Source organism: Mustela putorius, unplaced genomic scaffold (assembly GCF_011764305.1).
Source record: "Mustela putorius furo isolate JIRA1106 unplaced genomic scaffold, ASM1176430v1.1 tig00000695_pilon_pilon_pilon, whole genome shotgun sequence".
Lineage (NCBI taxonomy): Eukaryota > Metazoa > Chordata > Mammalia > Carnivora > Mustelidae > Mustela > Mustela putorius.
The window spans coordinates 470,295-492,884 of NW_025421447.1; the positions used below are offsets into that span (position 1 = coordinate 470,295).

The 22,590-nt window shown below is 44.6% G+C and overlaps 1 protein-coding gene across 1 annotated transcript; it reads left to right on the plus strand.

Moving 5' to 3' along the window:
* Nucleotides 1-2,709: 2,709 nt before the first annotated feature.
* On the plus strand, nucleotides 2,710-14,754 carry LOC101676026 (peptidoglycan recognition protein 4). Its single transcript, XM_045083417.1, is given in 10 exon segments — nucleotides 2,710-2,758; nucleotides 4,432-4,522; nucleotides 5,669-5,878; nucleotides 7,270-7,388; nucleotides 8,629-8,673; nucleotides 8,676-8,780; nucleotides 10,124-10,193; nucleotides 10,195-10,308; nucleotides 13,390-13,508; nucleotides 14,576-14,754. Coding segments are annotated over 10 exon segments (1,101 nt in total).
* The last annotated feature ends 7,836 nt before the right edge of the window (nucleotides 14,755-22,590 follow it).

The following is a 22,590-nucleotide window of genomic DNA, read 5'->3' on the forward strand; positions in this document are numbered from 1 at the left end:
TCTGGATGTCTTCTTTGCAGAAATGTCTGTACATGTCCTCTTCCCATTTCTTGTTTGGATTATTTGTTCTCTGGATGTTGAGTTTGATAAGTTCTTTATAGATTTTGGATACTAGCCCTTTATCTGATATGTCATTCGTGACACAGACTTTTTCTTTGTAAGCATTTTACTACTAGTCAGGGTGAGAAGAAAGTGAAGGTTAGGAAAAATAACAAGTCAGAAAAGCTTGGGAAACTGATGTGGTCCCTACAGTGTTGGTCCCAGGCTATAGCTGGGATAAGCTCAGAACCCCTCTGCTCTCTTTCACACTGTTCCTGAGGACTCTCTCCCCAGCCCTGGTCTGGTCAATTAAATGGGGGAGAACAGCAGGTGGAGCTGGCACACTGATGGGGGCTTCTCAAGGGGACATTGTTGGGGCCCACAGACCTGAGTGTAAGACTTCAGTCCCACTTAGGCCCACCTGTGTGGATTTGGGACATTCCCTTAGAAGGGTTCTTTTGGTAGTCTCAGGGGACTGCCCACCTTTCCCTAGGAAGTGAAAACTCTACAGGTCCCTGAAGGTTCCCCATGAAGGAAATATCTACACGGAATGGAATTTCTTCTGTGAAGATTCTGTGAAGACTCATGGTTTCCAGGAGGCCAGGATGCAGACTAAGGAACCAGTCAGGTGATGACTGTATGAGGGCCTTGAGTTGGGAATAGGTGAGGGGCCAGTCACTCTTGGTGGTGGTGGTAGATGCATGGGTCAGAATAAGTTCTAGTAATGATGGCATTTTGTGCTTCTTTCTGGAATGTACCTTTCTATTTCCTTGCCTCCATCCTATCAGTGCAGGTGAACCCCTTGGAAGGAGGTGGGGAGGGGTGGGATATTGGTCAGTGACCCCTATCTATAGCCTTGACACTCCTGGAGCAGGTCAGTCTTGCTGGGGATGAAAACATTTTTCCTCTGCCCTTCAAGATTATTTAGCTGGATTAAAAATTTAATTGATGTGAGGCATATTAACAGGAGAAAATCAAACAAAGCTTAGGAAATTATATTCCTCCTGGGGCACCTGGGTGGATCAGTGGCTTGAGCTTCTACCTTTGGCTCAGGTCATGATCTCAGAGTCCTGGTATGGAGCCCTGCATTGGGCTCTCTGCTCAGCGGAGAGCCTGCTTCCCCCTCTTTCTCTGCCTGCCTCTCTGCCTACTTGTGTTCTCTCTTTCTGTCAAATAAATAAATAAAATCTTTAAAAAAAGAAATTATATTCCTCCTGTATACATGGGAGAGCCCCTGGAAAACTGAGTTACTAACTGAAATGGCCAAAGCCATCACCTTGAATACCATTTTCAGCTAAAGACCAAAAATGTTGGTGGCAGGGAATCAGTTGTGGGAGGTCACCAGGTAAAGCACAGCAAATAAGGGCAAAGTATAAGCAGAAGTCATTGCTTTCTCCATTGATTGCATCTTCTAGAGATTTGACAGTCACTCCCTCTTTCTGGTACTAAAGGAGTCACCCTTACAAGTGGAGATTTCCCTTATTTATGTAAAGGCCTCTTACAAAAAGTTTATTTCTTGGATTTCAGCATTTCTCATGGCTCTTGTGTATTTCCTTAAAAAAATAACCAGCTTGGCATAATCAATATGCCAAAGAAGCATATCCTGGAGTGGCAAAATCTGTTCCTCTTACAGTCTCCAAGGCCAGGAAGTACTCCCAGATGTTGGGTTGGTCAGGTTTCTAAGGACTGGCAATGAGAAAACAGCTCAGGGAGCCTAGGGCAATTGCGTCATTTTCCAGGGAGGAGGTACCTGGGCTTATTCACAGGGTGAGGCCTTGCTTTCAGCTTGAATCTGGTCTCCTCCAGTTCCTCTGGGTGTCCTGGATAAAACCTGTGGGAGCCTCAGAACTCTGCCCTCTCTCCACCTTCCAATATGGATCCCCTTCCCTCTGGAAGACCAGAGCTCAAGTGTTCCCTTGGTGAGAAGGAGCCTGAAGGCCTAGGAGGTTGCAGCTGGAGGAGCAGGGCAGGGCCAGTGGCCAAATTTGAAGGAAGGAACTGCTAGCCAATGATGGGAGAGCCACCTGCACCCTGACCTGTGTTGGGCTGGGACAGTGCAAGACCCACAGGTATTTCTGAGTGTGGGTGTGAGTGCATTTCTTGTTGTGAAGCCCTCTCCCTTTGAAGGGACTGGATGTAGTGTTAAGATCAGATTTCTTCTGCCCTAGAGCTGGGGAATACCCCCAACTGACTCTTGTACCCTCTCTCACTCCAGTGCATCCCCCACTGGGAAGGAGTTCTCAGCACAAGACCCATCCATGTGTGTTTGGATTTTTTAGTTCTACTATTCCTGGATTTTCTCTTCTATAAGAATGGGGGTTAGTAATACTACATGGCAGTGTTAGCATAAGGATTAAATAAGATTATATGTGTGAGTGCCTATGCTGGCCTTGTACATTAGTAGTCACTCAGTGATATCTAGTTGCCCAGGGAAACTAGATGAGGGTGTTTACCCATTTAAGGAACACCTGACATATACTGGGGACCTTGAGAGTCCTGGTCAGATGCTGGCCCTCAGGAGGCCCATAGTTTGGCAGGAAGGCAGACAGGGGTACCATGCAGTGGGGTAGGTGGCCTGTTTGAGGAGTGAAGATGGTCTGATTAACTGTCAGTGTCTCTCCTAGGACTGAGTTCTTCACTCTCCTAACAGTGTTTTGGGACCACATGAGGATGCTTCTGTGGCTTTGTGTCTCGGCTCTGGGTCTTAGGGCCTGGGATAGTTTTCCTTTACTGGATCAGAGTTCTTTAAATGTTACTTTTCCCTTAGGGAGAAAAAAATAGCTTTGCTTTTGGAACACAGAACTTGAAGTCTATAAACCTGGTTTCAAATTCTTGGCTTACCTCCAGCAATGTTTTAAGCAAATTATTCATCCCTTTAAACCTTTATTTTCCCATCTGATAATTGAAATAAATTTATGATTTCCCAAACTTTTTTTAAAATTTTTTATTTTTATAAACATATATTTTTATCCCCAGGGGTACAGGTCTGTGAACCACCAGGTTTACACACTTCACAGCACTCACCAAAGCACATACCTTCCCCAATGTCCATAATCCCACCCCATTCTCCCAAACCACCTCCCCCCAGCAACCCTCAGTTTGTTTTGTGAGATTAAGAGTCACTTATGGTTTGTCTCTCTCCCAATCCCATCTTGTTTCATTGATTCTTCTTCTACCCACTTAAGCCCCCATGTTGCATCACCACTTCCTCATATCAGGGAGATCATATGATAGTTGTCTTTCTCTGCTTGACTTATTTCGCTAAGCATGATACGCTCTAGTTCCATCCATGTTGTCGCAAATGGCAAGATTTCATTTCTTTTGATGGCTGCATAGTATTCCATTGTGTATATATACCACATCTTCTTGATCCATTCATCTGTTGATGGACATCTAGGTTCTTTCCATAGTTTGGCTATTGTGGACATTGCTGCTATAAACATTCGGGTGCACGTGCCCCTTTGGATCACTACGTTTGTATCTTTATGGTAAATACCCAATAGTGCAATTGCTGGGTCATAGGGCAGTTCTATTTTCAACATTTTGAGGAACCTCCAGGCTGTTTTCCAGAGTGGTTGCACCAGCTTGCATTCCCACCAACAGTGTAGGAGGGTTCCCCTTTCTCTGCATCCACGCCAGCATCTGTCATTTCCTGACTTGTTGATTTTAGCCATTCTGACTGGTGTGAGGTGATATCTCATTGTGGTTTTGATTTGTATTTCCCTGATGCTGAGTGATATGGAGCACTTTTTCATGTGTCTGTTGGCCATCTGGATGTCTTCTTTGCAGAAATGTCTGTTCATGTCCTCTGCCCATTTCTTGAACTTTTGAGGGTTAAATGAGATAATGCACATGAAGAACTTTGCACCTGAGCAAGGGAAGCAATGATTCTATCTGTATGTGGCTGGGGTTATGTTTCTCAGTAAGAGGAAGTTTCTTGAGGCTAGGGGTGTCAGTCACATACAGAGGGGCTTTGGCACAACACATGACTCCAAATCATGTCTGAAAGAACTCACTTGATTTGTGCAATTTTCCATATCATCTTTTCATTGTTTCTACTTGGTAAAATCCACACAAAAGAAAACCCTGCACTTTTGAGATGCTTAGATACATTTCCAGTTTATTGTTGTTTTCCCAGTAGTGTATATAGATGCAGCTCATGAGAAATGGGTATATTTCCAACTTCCTGCTCTTGGCTATTTAACTGTATTCTGGGAATTCCCTGGAGTTGATGTTGAAGAAAAATATTCATGTGTTGCTATTGGAGGTGGTCCTCTGGTTAGCACAGAGAGTTCTCCTGGAGAGGCCTCAGTGATCTGGCCTGAATCTATCTCTGAGATGGCTAGTACTGGGACTCTCTGAGGACCTGTAAAATGGACTGTTCTTCTGCAGGTGATTTCTCCTGGGATGAAACACAAGCCAAACGTGTATCAGAGGGCCTTTGGGACCTGTTTGGCAACATCTCTTATCTCACTGAGAAAGGAAATCTCAGTCTCAATGGTGAGGAGGCTTAAAGACAGCTGGGTATGTTCTGTGACTAGAGTGCTTCTGAAATCTGCTCTGCCCCTTGTGGTTGGCATGTGGCAAATGGGACTAAGACAGTGGAGCATCAAGAAAACACCTGGAGGGATGCTTTGGGGGTCTGGTGTGGTACCAGAAGAGGACAGAAGCCAGGACAGAGAGATTCAGCATCTGCACTCAGAGCCCTCTAGCCTAAAGATGGAGACCCTCACCTTGCCCTGAGGGAGTCATCCAACTGAATGGGAGGGCCAGGACCTATCTGCAGAGAGCCTCTAGGTTGAAGAAGAGATGTAGTCCCCTCAGAAAGCACTCAGGGCAGGACAAAGGACACAGTCAGTCACAGAGCAAACTGTCAGTGATCATAGTGTGCAGCAATGAAACTCAGAGGGACCACTCAGGGCTTTCCCAGGGGAAGCAGTGGGAAGGAGCTTCTTCCTAAAGCAGAGGTCCAGAAATAGAGCAGGGCAGGAGCTTCAGGGTGGAGTCTGTCCAGTGGGATGTGGATGCCCTCTATAGGGAAGCAGAGCATCTAAGCTGCTCTAGGCATGTGCAAACTCTGCGTTAGGAGCAGTGGAGAGGAAATAGATGAGGAGGTGAGAAGGAGATGGTGTGTCTGAGAAGTAGATGGAGTGTCTGTTGAAAGCCTCCTCCCTGGGACTCCTGGGTGTCTCAGTTGGTTAAGCCGCTGCCTTCGGCTCAGGTCATGATCCCAGGGTCCTGGGATCGAGTCCCGCATTGGGCTCCTTGCTCGGCAGGGAGCCTGCTTCTCTCGCTGCCTCTGCCTGCCTTTCTGCCTGCTTGTGTGTACTCTCTCTCTCTATCTCTGGCAAATAAATAAATAAATCTTTAAAGAATAAATAAATCAATCAAAAAAAAAAAAAAAAAGAAAAAGAAAAGAAAAGAAAAAAAGAAAGCCTCCTCCCAGGACTCTTCCACCCCTATTGGGCCCATGCAGCCCAGAATGGCACCCAGGGAGGTTAACCAGGGAAGGAGGTTAACCAGGGAGAACTTATCCAGCCCAGAATGGCACCCAGGGAGGTTAACAAGGGAGGTTAGTGAGGCAGCATGGGGCAGGATACACTGAGTAATATCCTCCTCACCTTCATGATTACCCCACAGATGTATCCACAGTGATCTCTTGCAAGGAATTGGGGGCCGAAACTGTTGGCTGCAGCATCGCACTGACCATGCCCGTGGATTTCCTTGTCATGCACCATATCCCTGGACTGGAGTGTCACAACCAGACTACGTGCAGTCAGAGGCTGTGGGAGCTACAGGCTCATCACATACACAACAGCTGGTGTGATGTGGCCTACAAGTAAGGGCCATGTGGGGGTATATGATCAATGTTGCTCCTTAGGGTGCTCCTCTCACCCTTACTTATGACTTCTTTCCTCATTTCCTGGGTTGAGCTTATATCAGATTTATAGTGAATAAAATATTAAAAACCCTATAAAATTCTAAATCCTTTTGAATTTTCTAGATCTCCTAAAAGGAAGCAGGGAAGGTTAAATAATAACTATACTTCCTAGCTCCCTCCAAAACTGGTTCACACAGCACACTAGTAGTTATGAATGACTACCAAGTGCGTGGGTGCATTTGTCAGGCATACATTACCATCTCCATGCTCCAGGTGAGGGGACCAAGGCAGGGACATTGTTTGATTTTTCTGAGAGTCATCTAGGTTGACTGGATGTGTTACAAGGTTGTGGAGCACAGACTGACTCAAAACTGGCTCTTTGCCCACTGCATGTTCCACTTCACTGCATGTAGGGGGCTCTTATGGTGAGGCGTCTTACTCTAGTGGTCACTCTAGTGGGCCCTCTTAGTGACTAGGACTGCATGTCCTCAGCCCACCTCTGACCTTACCTAGGTGTAGACAGTTCCTATGCATGGTGATTGCTTTTCACTTTGACTACCTTCTGCATCTCTGTTTTTCTGCTTCAGACTTTTACCACTCCTGATGGTGAAAGGGAGTTAATCCCCCACAGGGGTCAAAGTTGTAAATAACTTTCTCAGCCCTCAGTCCTTCTTAGGGACAATATTTAGGTGCATGTACTCAGTTCCTTGGAAGTTTACCTGTCTAGTGGCAGGCAATGGGGGGAAAAGTTCTGAGCTCCAGGTAGCCATTGTGAAGCTGGCCCAATTGTGTATACTTAGTTGGATTTCTTCCTTCTGACTCTCTCTCCTTGCTCCCTCATACTGGCTTCTGGGACCCCTTCTCAAAAAAAGTGCCTGCATCCATGTCCTTATCTGAGGAGATACTTCCTGAGAAATCTATATAAGACAGTAACCTGGCAGGGAGGAATCACATGAACAGCCTATGTGGAGATGACACAGGTTAACATGCATTTTGGAAGAAGGAGGAGAGCTGTGTTTGAGGCAATGTGGAAGCTAAGAAGAATCTTACAGTGTAACTGGATTAGCTACTCTGGTGGCACCAGGGCCTCTCTTCCTTCTTAGTGTGTAGGATGATTTACATAAAACCTGGGCTTCTAAACAAAGGAGGGAGATAGGGAGTTTGGGGGTGGGTTCTGAATTCTAAGGGAATATAATTGACTTGACCAATCCACTGTCTGGGACAAGTACATGCAAATTCCCTGTAGTGAACAGAGCTTAAGCCCTTCTCCTTTTGGAAACTGACAAATGGTTCCTTTTGTGGGATGTGCCACAGTGCCAACCACTCAGCCTATATCTCCTGCTCCACAGCTTCCTGGCTGGGGACCATGGCAGGGTGTATGAAGGTGTTGGCTGGAATGTCCAAGGCATGCACACCCAGGGATACAACAACATCTCCCTGGGCTTTGCTTTTTTTGGCACCAAGGAAGGTAATCATCATCTCAGTTGCCCTTCTCCAAAGAGTTACCTACTTCTTTGTTTCTACATTGCCTCCTTGACTTTCTCCTAGTTCCCTGATGATCTACTGTCCTGCAGTTCCCCTCTCTCTTGGCTTATGTGAATGGTGTTGGTTCTCCTCTTCCTACTCTGGTTTCCTCCTCAGTCTCTGAGGTATCTCCTTTTCCCCTGGGTATTTTTCAGTGGAGGTGGTGGCCATTGTTTCTCTTTACGGACAGTCATTTTCTTTATGGAAACATGTAGGCTTCTGCTCTCTTCTGTAAGTGACTGTCACATCTTCCTCTCTGACTCTGACTCTTCTGCAGTACCAGACCCTGCTTCCCGTTTCCTATCAGGCACCTCTTCCTCCCATCTCTTACCTCAAGATTTCTGTAGGGTTTTTAAGACCACTCTGAGGCCTCCAATCCCTGAATCCCTTCCACTTTCTTCTAGTCTTACTGCTGTCTGTCCTCCCAGCTCTCCCAGCATTCTAACATACATGCTCCAGGACCATTCCCCTGAGTTTGTGCACCCTTGACTGTTAAAGCTCTTGCATGTCCAGTTTCTTATTGTCCCCTCCCAATACTCTGTGAGAAAATCCAGACAAGTTTCCTGATTTGCTGTTACACAAAGTACATCCTGAATTCTGGAGGAAGTGACCCAAGAAGAATCAGAAGGCAAGCTCACACCTTCGATTTCCAGTTCCAGGGTGGTTTCCAGCACACCAGAGGACTCTGTGTTCAGCATTTATGTGTGTGTGTGTGTGTGTGTGTGTGTTATTGTTACCTGGGTGTCACCCTGTTAGTAGTAGGGTCTTGAGCATGTTACTTCTTGAAGCCTCAAGTTCCTTTCTGTGAATAATAACATAACAGCATCTACCTCAGAGGTTTTTGGTGAGGATTAAAGAAATTAATGCAGTAAAGAGGCTGGCACATGCCTGGATGAGCCCCTTCCAATGGATAACCCTGACCCAGCTAGCTGGGCATTACTGAACATGGGGTTGCATTTTAGCTCTTCCATGGAGAAAGATCAATGAATGAAGTTTTGGCAGGTTATTGGGAAAGGTCTTCATCCTGGGGCAGGTGGATCCTTAACTTTTAGGCTTTCCAACATAGGTGATGAGCGAGTTTCCTGCCAACAGTTATGTAAGGGCTGGCAGGGCATCTAATCCTTCCCCCACAGCCCCATGAAATGCAGGCCAGACCCAGGTTGCTACAGATGGCTCTTTTTCAGGCCACAGTCCCAGCCTGGATGCCCAGTCAGCAATGAAGGGCCTGATCTCTATGCTGTCCATAAGGGCCACCTGTCATCAAAGTACGTTCAGCCCCTTCTTGTGAAAGGTGAGAACTGCCTACTCCCTCTGCAGAAGGCAAATGCCAAGGAAGGTAAGACCTTCAATCCTACCAGAGCCTCCTTCTAGACCCACCCAACCAGACTACCCCCTACAAACTTTCAAATGCCATTAGGAGTGGACTTTTCAGTTAGGCTTTCATTGGATCCTTTCTGATAGGCAACTGGTCACATAGCTCTCTGAACCTTTGGGGCTGGCACACCTTGCGAAGGACCCTCTAGGTTACCTCTTTATCCCTCAGATTCCTAGAATGATAGAACCATTGTATTAACCTGGTGTAATATATGTGTTCTCATTTTTTTAATCAGTCAACAATTACTTACTGAGAACCTGTTATGGAACAAAACACAAAAGTGGTGCCCTTGTGAAGTTTCAACCTAGAGGGTAGAAAAAGAAAATAAGCAAATAAGCAAGTCAAATATTTGGCATGTTAGAAGGTGAAAAGGGCTGTGGAGGCAAACAAAAACAAAAACAGAACCAAAACAAAAAAAACATGGAGAGGAATAGGCATCTAACACATACAAGCACAACACATAAAAGCACAAATGCACATCTTTCTGAACCAGAACAGCACTGATAAACTGAAGGGCTTACATCACTACCAATACCGAAGTCAGAGGAAATTGTTAGGGTAATTTGGGTATTAAATACTAGATTTTAAAAGGGGTTTAACAAACAGTAACATCAAAACCAGTATAGTTAAGTGGCACTTGGCTGACTCAGTTGGTAGAGCATGTGAATCTTGATCTTCGGGTCTTAAGTTTGAGCCCCACATTGGGGAGAGAGTTCACTTAGAAAAAAAAAAGTATAGTTAATAACCACTTTCAACCTTTTCCTAGTCTTACTAAAGTTTTAAAGATAATTATCTCTATTATATGAAAGCTCTGAGTAAATTTGATCTCAGTCATTGGATTAGTGCTATCTACTAAAATTAATAATTGCTTATATTGACAGAGAGTTTTAGGGATTACAGGTAAGTCTCAAAGACATGCTTTCAGTTGATGATTCAACTAATTTGTACAAAGGGCCCTGTTATGCAGGCACACACATACATATACACATGACAATCATGCAGATAGATAGGTATCCTTTTTCCTTGGGAATGAACATCCATTTATTCTTAGGATCAACATCCCCACTGTCCTCTGGGTTTTGTTTTTGGTTTAGATCCCGTGACTCTATGATTCTTGCCTCTTGAATATAATTCAATCAGGAAAACATACTCACCTCTCAGGTGGGCTCTCTTGAGTTCCACAGTCAGAGTCAGGTTAGGATGGGGGATGTTCAGTAGTGAACATGGGTGGGCACAATAAGCCCACATATCCCCCCACCCTTTTTTTTTTTTTTTTTTTTTTTTTTTTTTGCTTCCCTTCTCAGTTTGCTCCACTATTATCTCATGGTCTGCATGGGAGGCCAGAGAGACCCATTGCTCCCAGCTAAGTACATCATATCATCCACACTGCTGGGAGAACCTGCATCATGTCTGATGAGTGCTGCCTGCTGGTCAAAGATATCTAGTCCCTCCTCATAGAGAGGCTGAACTCGTGTGACATTGGATATAAGTAAGTGGACCTCAGGACATGTGGGCTTCTTTTACCTGAGGACAGACTGAATTTTTGAATTACTGAATGTGCACCATATGAGAGGTGTTTTATGTATAACTTTGATTTTTCATGCAGCTCTGGGTGAGTCTTACCTAGAATATAGCTAAAGGGCTAGTCATTCTCCTTGGGCATGTACTCAAAATGTGTCCTTTTTAAAGATCATGTATTGACATGATTGAGGCCAAGACTGATGGAAAGCTATTAGAGGAAGTTGTACAAATGCAAGATTGTAAAGCCTGTAGAGAATATCTTTCCTGTCTGAAGGCGCCAGATAATATCCTTTGTTTGCTCTAATGCCAAGATCTGTAATTTTTTTTAATTTTTATTTTTTATAAACATATAATGTATTATTAGCCCCAGGGGTACAGGTCTGTGAATTGCCAGGCTTACACACCTCACAGCACTCATCATAGCACATACCCTCCCCAATGTCCATAACCCCACCACCCTCTCCCTCCCTCCCTCCCCCTGGCAACCCTCAGTTTTGTGAGATTAAGAGTCTCTTATGGTTTGTCTCCCTCTCTTCCTACCCCCCCTAGTCTCCCCATGTTGCATCTCCACTTTCTCATATCAGGGAGATCATATGATAGTTGTCTTTCTCCAACTGAGTTATTTCACTAAGCATAATACCCTCTAGTTCCATCCACGTCGTCACAAATGGCAAGATTTCATTTATTTTGATGGATGCATAGTATTCCATTGTGTATATATACCACATCTTCTTGATCCATTCATCTGTTGATGGACATCTAGGTTCTTTCCATAGTTTGGCTATTGTGTAAATTGCTGCTATAAACATTCAGATGCACATGCCCCTTCAGATCACTATGTTTGTATCTTTAGGTATATACCCAAGGTATATGACCCAATTGCTGGGTCATAAGGTAACTCTATTTTCAACTTTTTGAGGCACCTCCATACTATTTTCCAGAGTGGTTGCACCAGCTTGCATTCCCACCAACAGTGTAGGAGGCTTCCTCTTTCTCCTGTAATTTTTTTTTTTTTTAATAAAGAGCACACTGACTTAATGGGATAATAAAAACTTCTTGCAGGATGCACTCCAAGCTCACAGATAAGATGTATGAGGTTAGAGACCATCTCATATCCATCAGAAATAATTATACTGAACATTAAGTCTCAGGATGGGCCACCACTAATCCAGACAGTACACATTAATCAAGAAGCCCATTGTTTAGGGGCTTCATGGCTTAGCTAGTGGAGTTGGAATTTAGACCTACCTTCTGGCCAGGTACTCTGTTCAGGGTACAGACAGTACACATTAACCAAGAAGCCCTTTGTTTAGGGGCTTCATGGCTTCATGGCTTCATGGCTTAGCTAGTAGAGTTGGAATTTAGACCTACCTTCCTTCTGGCCAGGCACTCTGTGCCTTAGCTGGATTTACCAATTACCACTGGATTACCAAATCCAGTGGGCTTACATTTACCAATTGTGATTACCATGGAATTACAATTACGTGATTCTGTGCTGATAGAATCTCCTCTCTCCTTCCTGCTTTAGTTTCAACCCTTTTGAGATAGGAGAAAATTTCCTCCAATACCTTTCATCTGTTAAGACTTGTCAAGTGCTCTGCTATATCCTGCTATGCAGGTTTATACAGAGTTGCTCTCTTTGAATAGAACGGATACCTGAAATTTTACTATATGTTTTTAACCTAAAATGGAAAATTATGGGTGCTGAGAAAGGACCTTTTCCTTTTTCCGTTCAGGTTTCAGAAGCCAGTTTCCTGTCCCTTGGTTTTTGCCCTTTTATTGTGTCCCTTTTACCATAACTTTCATGACCCTGCTCACTGTGAAATGACCTGTAGTCAGGAGTAAACACCCACTTGCTATAAATTAATTCACTGAGAATACAGTTGAATGCCTACTCTGTGACATGGGGATGCTATCAGATGTAGCACAGATTTGGTTCTTGCCTTGATGGAGCTGATACTCTGCTAAATGAGAAAGATAATTAAATGAATAAATCATAATAGAGTACATTAAGTGTTATGATAAAGGGTGAAAAATGTAAACAGGAGACATTTTTAACACACTAGCTTGCTAGGGTATTGAGTATTAAGGAAGTACTCCTTGGGAGGTGACTATCAGCTGACCTAAGAAATGAGCGAACTTGTCAGAAGAGTGGGAAGAGTGTTTCAAACAGAGAAAAAGGACCTCTGTGGAAAGTCCTGGATGCCAGCCCAAGAATGGTGTCTTTGAGGAACCAAGAGAATTTTATCATAATAAAAATAGATGACAAAGAGACAGATGGTGAAAGATAAGCAGGCAAACAGGGGCCATCTCATGAATAATCTTGACACTTAAACTGGGAAGTTTGGACTATGTTGCCAAGGGACTAAAAGCAGGGTTTGATATTAAATTTGTATCAGAAAGACATGAAGAACTGCACATTTAAAGAAAGGACACAGGGAGACAAAGTGCAGAGGAGTGAGGGGCAGCCACAAAAGACAGCTGGGAGAGAGAGTAGGATGGAAGTGAAGGGGGGAAGATGTTTGTGGATGCAGAGGGATCAGGCAAGGCAGGGCTAGAGAAGTGTACTTTGACCTTAGTAGTGAGGCAGCCACAGGTTACCTCCAGGGAAACAATGTCATTGGCAAGGTTTGGGGAAGGCCAGGTTGCAGGGATGGCAGCTGTTGCTCTTTTCTTCCTAGACTGTGGGCTCCTTAAGGTAGCAGCAGTGTGCCAGAGCTGGATAGGCTCATGAGAGTGGATTATTAGGGAGCCAGGACATTTTTTAAATAATCAGTAGCTGAAAATCAGCTATGGTGGGAGTTTTACACTACAGAAATCAGTAAAGGCTATAAATTGGGCTTCCTCCCCTTGCCCCTTTCTGATGAAAGCTGGTTTATCAACATGCCCTTGCTATCTTTTTTGTAACTCAGTGCTGAGAATTTAATAGCTAATCAGTGTCTGCTGAATAAAGCATGAGTGATTGAATGAATGAGTGAATAAATAAATGAAACAATCCCAGATTGTCTGTCTGTCATGCTGATCTCCATCTCCCCTCTTGGTCCTTTAGCTTCCTCATGGGGCAGGATGGTGCTGTTTATGAAGGAGTGGGCTGAAATGTCCAAGGTTCCCATCCTCCTGGCTACAATGACATTGCCTTGGGCATTGCCTTTATGGGCACTTTCTTGGGTAAGTGCATGCTTTGGGCAGTAGCAGTCATTGTATGGTGTTTGAGGGAGAGTGTCTCAAATGCAAGACAACAGCATCAAACTCAGGCATCACTTCAGTGCCTGCATATGCTAGACTTAGCCAGCTTCAGATTTATCATTTGACTAATCTGAGTGTTACCAGGAGTGAACTCCCCCACCCCCAGAGAGAATGCTCACCCTGAATCTATCTCCTTCACAACCAATCAAATGTCTTTCTCTTCTGACATCAAAACATATATAAGACAAGGGGAAAATATCTTTGTGCATATATTTTGCTAAGTTTTTACCATGGCAACAATGTGGGAACCTTTACCTTATTTGCCACATCCCTAGATTAGTCCTTGTATCAGCATCCAGAATGTTCACTGACAATTGCCATTGTTCAGAGCTCTTGACTAGAGTTTGTTTAGACTCAGGGAACTTTTGCTGCATCTCTGGGAAGAGGAGCCCATGTCACTGGGACTGGTTCAGGATGATACTAAAATGAATGTTGGGTGGGGTGAGGGGATACCTAGGAAGGTGCCTGGGATGGGGGTGGGTGTGTGAAGGTACAGGAAGCACACCTTGTGGCCAAAGCAAGGTTTCTCAGCTTCAACACTATTGACATCCTGGATCGGGTAAGTCTTTGTAGAAGAACTGACCTGTGTATTGTAGGACCCTTAGCTGCATCCCTGGCTTCTCCCCCAGATGCCTGTAACATATTTTGCCTATTTGTGACAACCAAAAACGTGTCTAGTCAGTACTAAATATCCCCTGGGAGGCTAAATTCCCCCAATTGAGAACTACCAAGTTAAATATTTGCAATGGACAAATATTCTGTACATCCCCAAACAACTCTATGTATCCCAGACTCTGTTCTTTTCATTCAGGAAGAACTTTGATGCTGATGAATCTAAGGCCTGACTTTGTTTTCTGTATATAGACTTGCAGGCAGTAGCAGAATATATTAGCATGGTGGTAGGGGTGCATTACAGGTGATTCAGGAGTGGGTCCTGCCCTGGACAGGGTGCCTTGGAAACCTGTAACAGATAGATAACTGTTTTGCAGATACCTTGCCCAATGCCACAGCTTTGGAGGCAGCCTAGAACCTGATCCAGTGTGCAGTGGACAAGGGATATTTAATTCCCAACTACCTGCTGGTGGGGCACAGTGATATTGTCAACACCCTGTCTCCCGGGTGAGCTTTGTACAACATCATTAAGGCTTGGCCTCATTTCAAATACTGAGGAAGCCCCTGCTCCCTCTGAGACTATTCCCTGTGTCTGCCTGGCTGCCGGGCTTTCCCTGTCCTCACCCTCTGTCCTGACTCAACACTTGGGTGTCCCCTCCCTGTCAGCCCCATCCTGTCCCTCCTTTCTCAGGTTAGGATGATCCTCTACTGCTAGCACCCCATTATCCTCCAAGCAGCTCTGAGACCCCAGAGCTGGACATTCCCAGCCCTCTGAGTAGGCCCCACCTTCCTCTCTCCTCATCTTCCCCTTCCCTGAGCACCCAGCTCCTAAGCCAGGTGGGAAGGTGGGCTGATGCTTGTTTGACTTCTCTTTCCCTTTCTGGCTGCCCCTCTGTCCCATGTACCTTAGCCCTGTCATCTGCCTGGCAGCCCCCAAGACTCACATGGGTTCAAGGCCTGAAGCCCCTCTCTGCGCACACACCAACTTGTCTAAATGTGAATGTGGCCCTTATTTCAGGGCCCCATCACTTATAGGTGTGCTACCTCCCTCCACTGGATTGTGAGGATTTCCAGTTTTCTTTTCCCCCACATCCTCAGGTCCTGAGCAGTGTCTGGAGTCTTGTAGGTGCTACAGAGGTTTGTTGGAGAGGTGGACAAATGAACGAAAGAGTGGATCAAGTCCCTGCTCCTCTTTTCAGTCTGCTCCACTACCCCTTCTCTGGGAATGCCTTCTGGGGCAGTCCTCCATCCTGCCAGCTTTCTTTCTGTTCCTGCCCTTCCCTGTCTGAGGCTCAGAGCCAGCTTTTGTGGCTTATGTGTAATGGTTGCTATGCCTCAAGGGTCCTGTGTCCTGTCCTCCTTGAACTCCCCGAGGACAGAGACTACATTCCTCCAGGCCTATCTGGGCTGTGTTCATATAAGTTACCTGTGCCCTACAAGGTGTGGGTTCACTGGGGACATAGAGCCTGGCACTCTGCAGTCTTCTAGGCCTGGGATCCTCCCACTCAGAGAGAAGCCAGATACTGAAAGTATTCTGCATGCAGTAGGCAGTATTCTGCTGTGCACTGGAAGCACATGGGTAGGATCTTATTTCTCCTGATCTGGAAACATGAAGGGGGAAAAAGAAGGGGAGGGTTAAAAAGAAGAAGCCAGAAACATGGACTTTTCTCCCCTCTATAACCTTTGGTATTCATACTGTGTCTGGTGTTTTATATCTCTTCCTTCTGGGTATTTACCCCCAAAATACAGATGTAGTGAAAAGAAGGGCCACCTGCACCCCAATGTTCATAGCAGCAATGGTCACAATTGCCAAACTGTAGAAAGAGCCAAGAGTCAACAGAAGAATGGATAAAGAAGATACAGTCCATATATGTAAAGGAATATTACACAGCCGTCAGAAAGGGTGAACACCCAAATTTTGTATCAACAAGGCAGGTTTTGACAGCCTCTTATTTTTACAGCCCTTTTGCTTTTCGAAGACTGTCCCTGTGATCTTACTGGATTTGCTGTCCTTTTGTTATTTGTAGTCTGGCCACCTGGCATGTAAGCAAAGGAAGGAATGATTTATCTCGAGGGTTAGGTGGGCTAGCGGACCCAGTGCCCCTTTCTGATTTACCGAACCCTCAAGAGTTGGTTCCTGGAGAACCCCCTTGAGCTCTCTCTACCAGACTCTCCTTCCTTGGGGGAGGGGGCTGGATACAGACTTCCCAGGGGAAACTTCTATTTCTCCATCACTTAAAACATCAAAGATGAGTTTCCTAACCCTTCACACAGGGAGTAGCCAACAAGGAGGGTGTGAGATGCTGAGGAATAGTATCACAATAAAAACTGTCCTTCAAATTTCTTGACCTTTCTTACAATCCTACCTTTGACTGAGGACGGTTCTCTTCCCTTTGATTCAAACCTGATCCTGGAGGATCTTGTTGGCCTTCCGGAGCCTCTGTCCCAGGCAGGGTCTTGTTGGCCTCCTGGAGCCTCTGTCCCAGGCAGGCTGTAGACAGGGCTGTAGACACCCTGACCTCCACAAACACTCTTCAAGGCCTCCTCAAATCAACAACTCTGTGGTCTAGACTATTGTCTTTTGCAAATACTTAACTTGTATTGGTCTCACATATACAATCTAAGTAAAAACAGAGCACTCAGTGGGCAAATGCTTTTTTTTTATGGCAAATTCTGAGGCAGCCTGTTCTGTGCCATTGCCTCTTCTGAGTCCTCAGTATAGATAAATTCTTCCCAACTCCACTTAATCATGAAGTGGGGTTCATACTACCCCTCACCCCCTCAGAGGGTTGTTGAGAGAGTTAAGTGAATGAAGTGTGGTAAGGTCTTAGACCTCATGGTTGGCATGTGATAATGATTCTATTAAAGTTCCTGGAGGTATGGATATTCATATTGTTATTGCTGTAGTTTTGCTGTCATAGGAGCCAAGAGCAGGCTGCCCCCAAATGCGCCACTTTGGCATACCAATCCTTTTAAGTAAAAGTTATGTAAGAGACAGCCTGTGCTGTCTGGCTTGAAGACAGCCTGTGCTAGAAGGACACTCAGACCCTTTTTTAAAAAAATTTATTTGTTATTTTCAGCATAACAGTATTCATTGTTTTTGCACCACACCCAGTGCTCCGTGCAATCCGTGCCCTCTATATTACCCACCACCTGGTACCCCGACCACCCACGCCCCCGCCCCTTCAAACCCCTCAGATTGTTTTTCAGAGTCCATAGTCTCTCATGGTTCACCTCCCCTTCCAATTTCCCCCAACTCCCTTCTTCTCTCTAACTCCCCATGTCCTCCATGCTATTTGTTATACTCCACAAATAAGTGAAACCATATGATAATTGATTCTCTCTGCTTGACTTATTTCACTCAGCATAATCTCTTCCAGTCATGTCCATGTTGCTACACTCAGACTCTTCTTAATCCCACTGAAAGCAGAAGATACCATGTGAAAGGTATCTCCCCTGTAGCATGAGGTAAAGAGATATCCTCATCACCAGAGGTGGGGAATCGAGAGCAGAGAAGGCTATATAAAAATTTTTTTTGTTAGTTTTTACTAATTTACTACCCCAAGCTCCCAAAATTAAATTTCCTTTATTCTGTCAATGTCTGACAAACTTATTATCTCTTTGTTTAAAATATATAAAAACTAACAGCCTTGGTCATTTCTTTAGTTCTCAATTATATTTTTAGGCCTCTGTGTGCACTTAATAACTAACTTTCAGGTTTTATTCTCCCGTTAATCTATCTCATATAAATTTAATTTCCAGTCCTGCCAGAAGACCTCAAGTTTAGAGAAGAATTTTCTCTTTTCTTCAGTATCAATTAGTCCTATTTGCAGCAGAAAGGACATGGCTATGCAGGCACCAGCCCTGGGAGCTCGCAGGAGTTTGACACTCCCCAGGACAGCAGGCTGGCCTGAAGCTTGTGGCACACAGGCCTTGGCAGGTCAGAAGGAGCTCATGGTAAAAGAGGGACACACACCTCATGAAGGAGGTGTCAGAGTAAGAGGCGTTTTTACTGTCAGAGTAGGAGAGGTTCTAGGGCTCATCTTGTCAGTTGTTTTCCACAACTAGTAGCTGGGAGGGGAAAAAAAAAGACACCAAACAAAGTTTTTTTTTTTTTGGTTCCAGAATAAAATGCTTATCTGGCTAAAGCCCTACATTTTATAGAAAATTGAACCCAAAGGGGTCAGATTACCTGTTCGAGTTCATTCAGTGAGAAGAGAGACTCAGATTCTGAGCATGGCATCATTCCTCTCACCTGTCTGGTCAAGATAATTTTGTGGTCCCTCTTTTCAGACAGAGTAAACAACTCAACATGGCAGTTAGAGCCTTCCACAATCTCACTCCAAGTTACCTTTTCTCACAGAATGAGCCCAGGTGGGCAAGGTATGGGCTCAGCTGCTGGGCTTTTCCATCTTGGAGCCTTTGCCCACACTGTCCCTGCCCCACTCCTGACTACTGCAATTACACCAGGTTTAAGACAGTAATCCAGGCTAGCTCTCCCAAAAGGCTTCCTGATTCTCTGGACCAGAAATGACATCTTCTTGCCCCAGGTGCCCATGGACTTCACCTGAGTCTCTCCCTCCCCACTTCTCCCTCCCAACCTGGACTCCACAGGCTGCACCACACCTGTCAGGTCTCAGGATCTCCAGGGGCACATGTAGGCCTTTGTGTCTGTGCAATGGAAGGGGAAGAGCCATGCCTGGGCAGGGCTGGGTGAGCAGAGGCAGCATTCCCAGCCTGGGAAGGCAGCTGTTATTCCCTCAGCTGGTTTTGAGAAATTTGTCAAAAGTGGAAAGTCCCGTGTCTTCACATTGCATGAAACTGCCCACTAGTTGTAGTACATCAGATTTTTCACAGATTAATTCCATCCTTATTCTGGGACAACAGGTGCTCCCACTTCTGGTGTACTCCCCCCACCCCCACAAATCAGTGAGATTTGGGAAAAAACATGCTCCACCACCAAAGTTCCCCCACCATCCTTGGATGCTTCTGTGACCTTATTGTGAAGGCCTCAGCCAGGGATGGGGTAGGGCAGGGACTATCTCAACCCCACTTGCCCAGCTACCTCCTATACTCCCAGGCTCTTCCTCTGTCCCTTTGGCTTCTTTCTTTCCCACTTCAGTTCTCTCTCTCTCTCTCTCTCTCTCTCTCTCTATCACACATGCACCCTTCTTCATTATCTCTATGTCTCTGTCTCCCTCTCACCTCTGCCTATGTCTCTCTTTTTCTTGCTTTCTTTCACACTGCCTCCCTCTCTGCCCTTCAATGCTTCTTATTTTCTGTCTCTGTTCACCCTTCTGGTTCTGTGGTTGAACTGATTCTGCTCTCTTCTTTTGTTTTCCCCAGCATCTAGAAAATGGCAGCATGGAAGAAGCAGCAGGAAAGGGGCTTGTGCCTTAGCACTATTGATCCCCACCAATGTGTCCCACCCTGCTCCAGGGCTTCCAGGGTTCCAGGGAGTGGAAGGAGGAGCAGGAGGCCAAGGGTTGGGTGGCTATGGGTAAGGGACACATTTTTCAGAATTTAATGCCACACAGAAGTGGAAGCAGGGCAGGTGTGTTTCTGGCCCAGCAGGTTTTGCCTGGCAGGGCTGATTGAGTGCAAGGCCTTAATTAGAAATGTTGACTAGGAGAGAAGGGAAGGTGTTATTACCTGGGAAGAGTGGTAGGTGGGGTGGGAGGTCTTGGGAGGTGTGGGAGGAACTTAGGGGACTTTCTGCAGAGACTACAGTAAAATGTGACTCCCTCTGGTAGGGAGTTGGGAGTTCCCTTTCAGGGTGGCCAGCAGTCTTTTGGTACCCAAGAATGATGCAGCTGTCTGCATGGAAGGGGAGATGGGAAGTTTCTTAATTCTTCCTCTAGGCTCAGCTCATATTTTCCTTCTTTTAAGAGTCCATCTTTTGAGGCTACCAAATTAGGATTCTTCTGTATGGTTCTTCTTTAGCATTCTGTTGATTTGTAATTATTTTTTTTTACGTGTTTTTCTGTGTGTGTGCATGTTTTATGTTTTATGTTGTCTGACTGACGTACTAGATTATAAGGGCCATAAGAGTGGGGACCATGTCTGTGTCAGTACTCAGTAAACATTTTAGACATGCAGAATTCAAAGGGAAACTGGTGTTGTGATTGTCTATTGACTTGTTTTGGAGCAGATGGCAAATGTAATTTGTTTATCCGGTTTGTCCTGGATGGTGTCCCTCCCACTGGCTCATCATATGGGGGTGGGGGAGGAAGGAGGAGCCCAAGGTGTGAAGGTGGAGGGAAGAAACTGACCTGGGATCAAACAAGTTCACAGCAGACCCACAGATTGGACACCAATATTTGAATAATTAAGATAGCTGAGTGTCTAATAATATTCAGTGGTCTTTCTTCCTGCAGGGAATCACTATATATATAATTTCATTTCATCTTTAAAACAGCTCTGTAGGGCTCTTTGACAGCTGAGGAAACTGAGGCTGGGCTTGGAAAGATTACATGACCTTCCTGAGGTTAATTACACAGCTAGTACATGACAGTGCTGAACTGAGTTTCTATTTCTTTGTCTGGACATTAGGCTGTTCTCCAGGTTGCTCACATTCCCTTTACAGTGGGTGGCCAGAACTGGACAAAAAACCCAGGGGCCCTTGACTTAGATAAAGTTCACAATATTCTTTTATAAATTAAAGAATATTGATCTAACAATATTCTTTAATTTATAAGGTGATACCTGCAAAACCCTATGTAAATGGTGCAGTTCTGAATTTATTTTGTAATAATAATTATAGCAATGACAAAGAAATAAACAAACAAAAAACTAAACTCTATATACATAGAACAAACTGGTGTTACCAGAGGGGAGATTGGGAGGGAGGAGGTTGGTTGAAATAGATAAAAATAATTAAGAGGTGCAAACTTCTAATTATAAAATCAATGTCATGAAAATGAAAAGTACAGCATAAGGAATATAGTCAGTAATACTGTAATAACATACAGTGACAAACAGTGACTACACTTACGGTGGTGAGCACTGAGTAATGCGTAGAATGGTTGAATCACTATATTATCTATATGGAACTAATATAACATTGTATGCCAATTATACTTCAATAAAAAAATAATATAAGCAATGCATTCCAAGACTGTCTTTTGGTCACACTGCCCAGCAGATCTTTCCATCACAACTGCTATTACTCCACCTCTTACCCCATCATATCCTCACCAGGCCTGTTTTTCAACCTAGGTGTGGGACTCCAGTTTGTCTTGATTTAGTGTCTAATATGACACAAAATCTACCATAATATTAGCAACATTTCCTCATAGTTAAAATCTGCTGAAATCTTTTGGATTTTGATTTCATCATCATCAATGAGCCATCGTTCCTTTTTCTTCTCCAGCATTTTATTCAAATCCTTCACAGTCACCTCCCAAATATCCACCAACATTGGACAACAAGCTCTCAGGATTTCTTTATACATTGCCCCATTGGACCTTTGTAAGAAGCTGCAAGGAGGGCACTGTGCTCCCATTTCCTTGATAAATAACTGAGGAGATATGGTCAAGAACCTAGATTGAGGTTTTTGTACACCATTGTTTTGTACACTTTTTCCAGAAATATACCTCAAGGATGACAGTCATCCACAAGCCATAAATCTCTGCTGTTTGATGCAGAAACCAAAAACGCAATGGCAAGTGTTATCACTCTCTATAATTCTGGAGTGCTAGAAGGAGAAAGAAATTGTGGCTGAAGTTTGTGTTTATGTGTTTGTGTGTGGTGTGCATGGGGTATGTGTAGGGTATGTGTGCGGTGTATGTGTGTGTGCTGTGTATGTGTGATATGTGTGTATGTGTTCGTGGTACATGTACTGTTTTTGTGTGTATGATGTGGAGTGTGTGTATCTATAGTGTATATGTGTATATGGTATGTGTGGTACAGGTGGTGTGTGTGTGGTATATGTATGTGTGGTGCATATGTGTGTGTGGTGTGTGGTATTTGCAGTATGTGTGTAAGCGTAGGGTTGTGTGTGTGGTGTGTGTGGTATATGTTATTTGTGTGTGGTATATGTGTGTGGTGTGTGTGCAATGTGTGTGTAGTGTGTGGTGTATATATGTGTGTGGTATGTGTATGTGGTGTATGTGTGTGTGTGGTATGTGTGCAGTGTGATGTGTGTGTGTGTGTGTGTGTGTATGTGATGTGATGCCACTGTTCATTCCTCTCAATTACTCCATTTTTATTAAGGAGAACCCACAGCCTTCATTTCATTTATTATTAGTGTTGGTTTTTTTAAAAGATTTTATTTGTTTATTTGACAGAGATCACAAGTAGGCAGAGAGGTAGGTGTGGGGGGGGCAGACTCCCTGCTGAGGAGGAAGCCCAATGCAGGGATAGATCCCAGGATCCTGGGATCATGACCTGA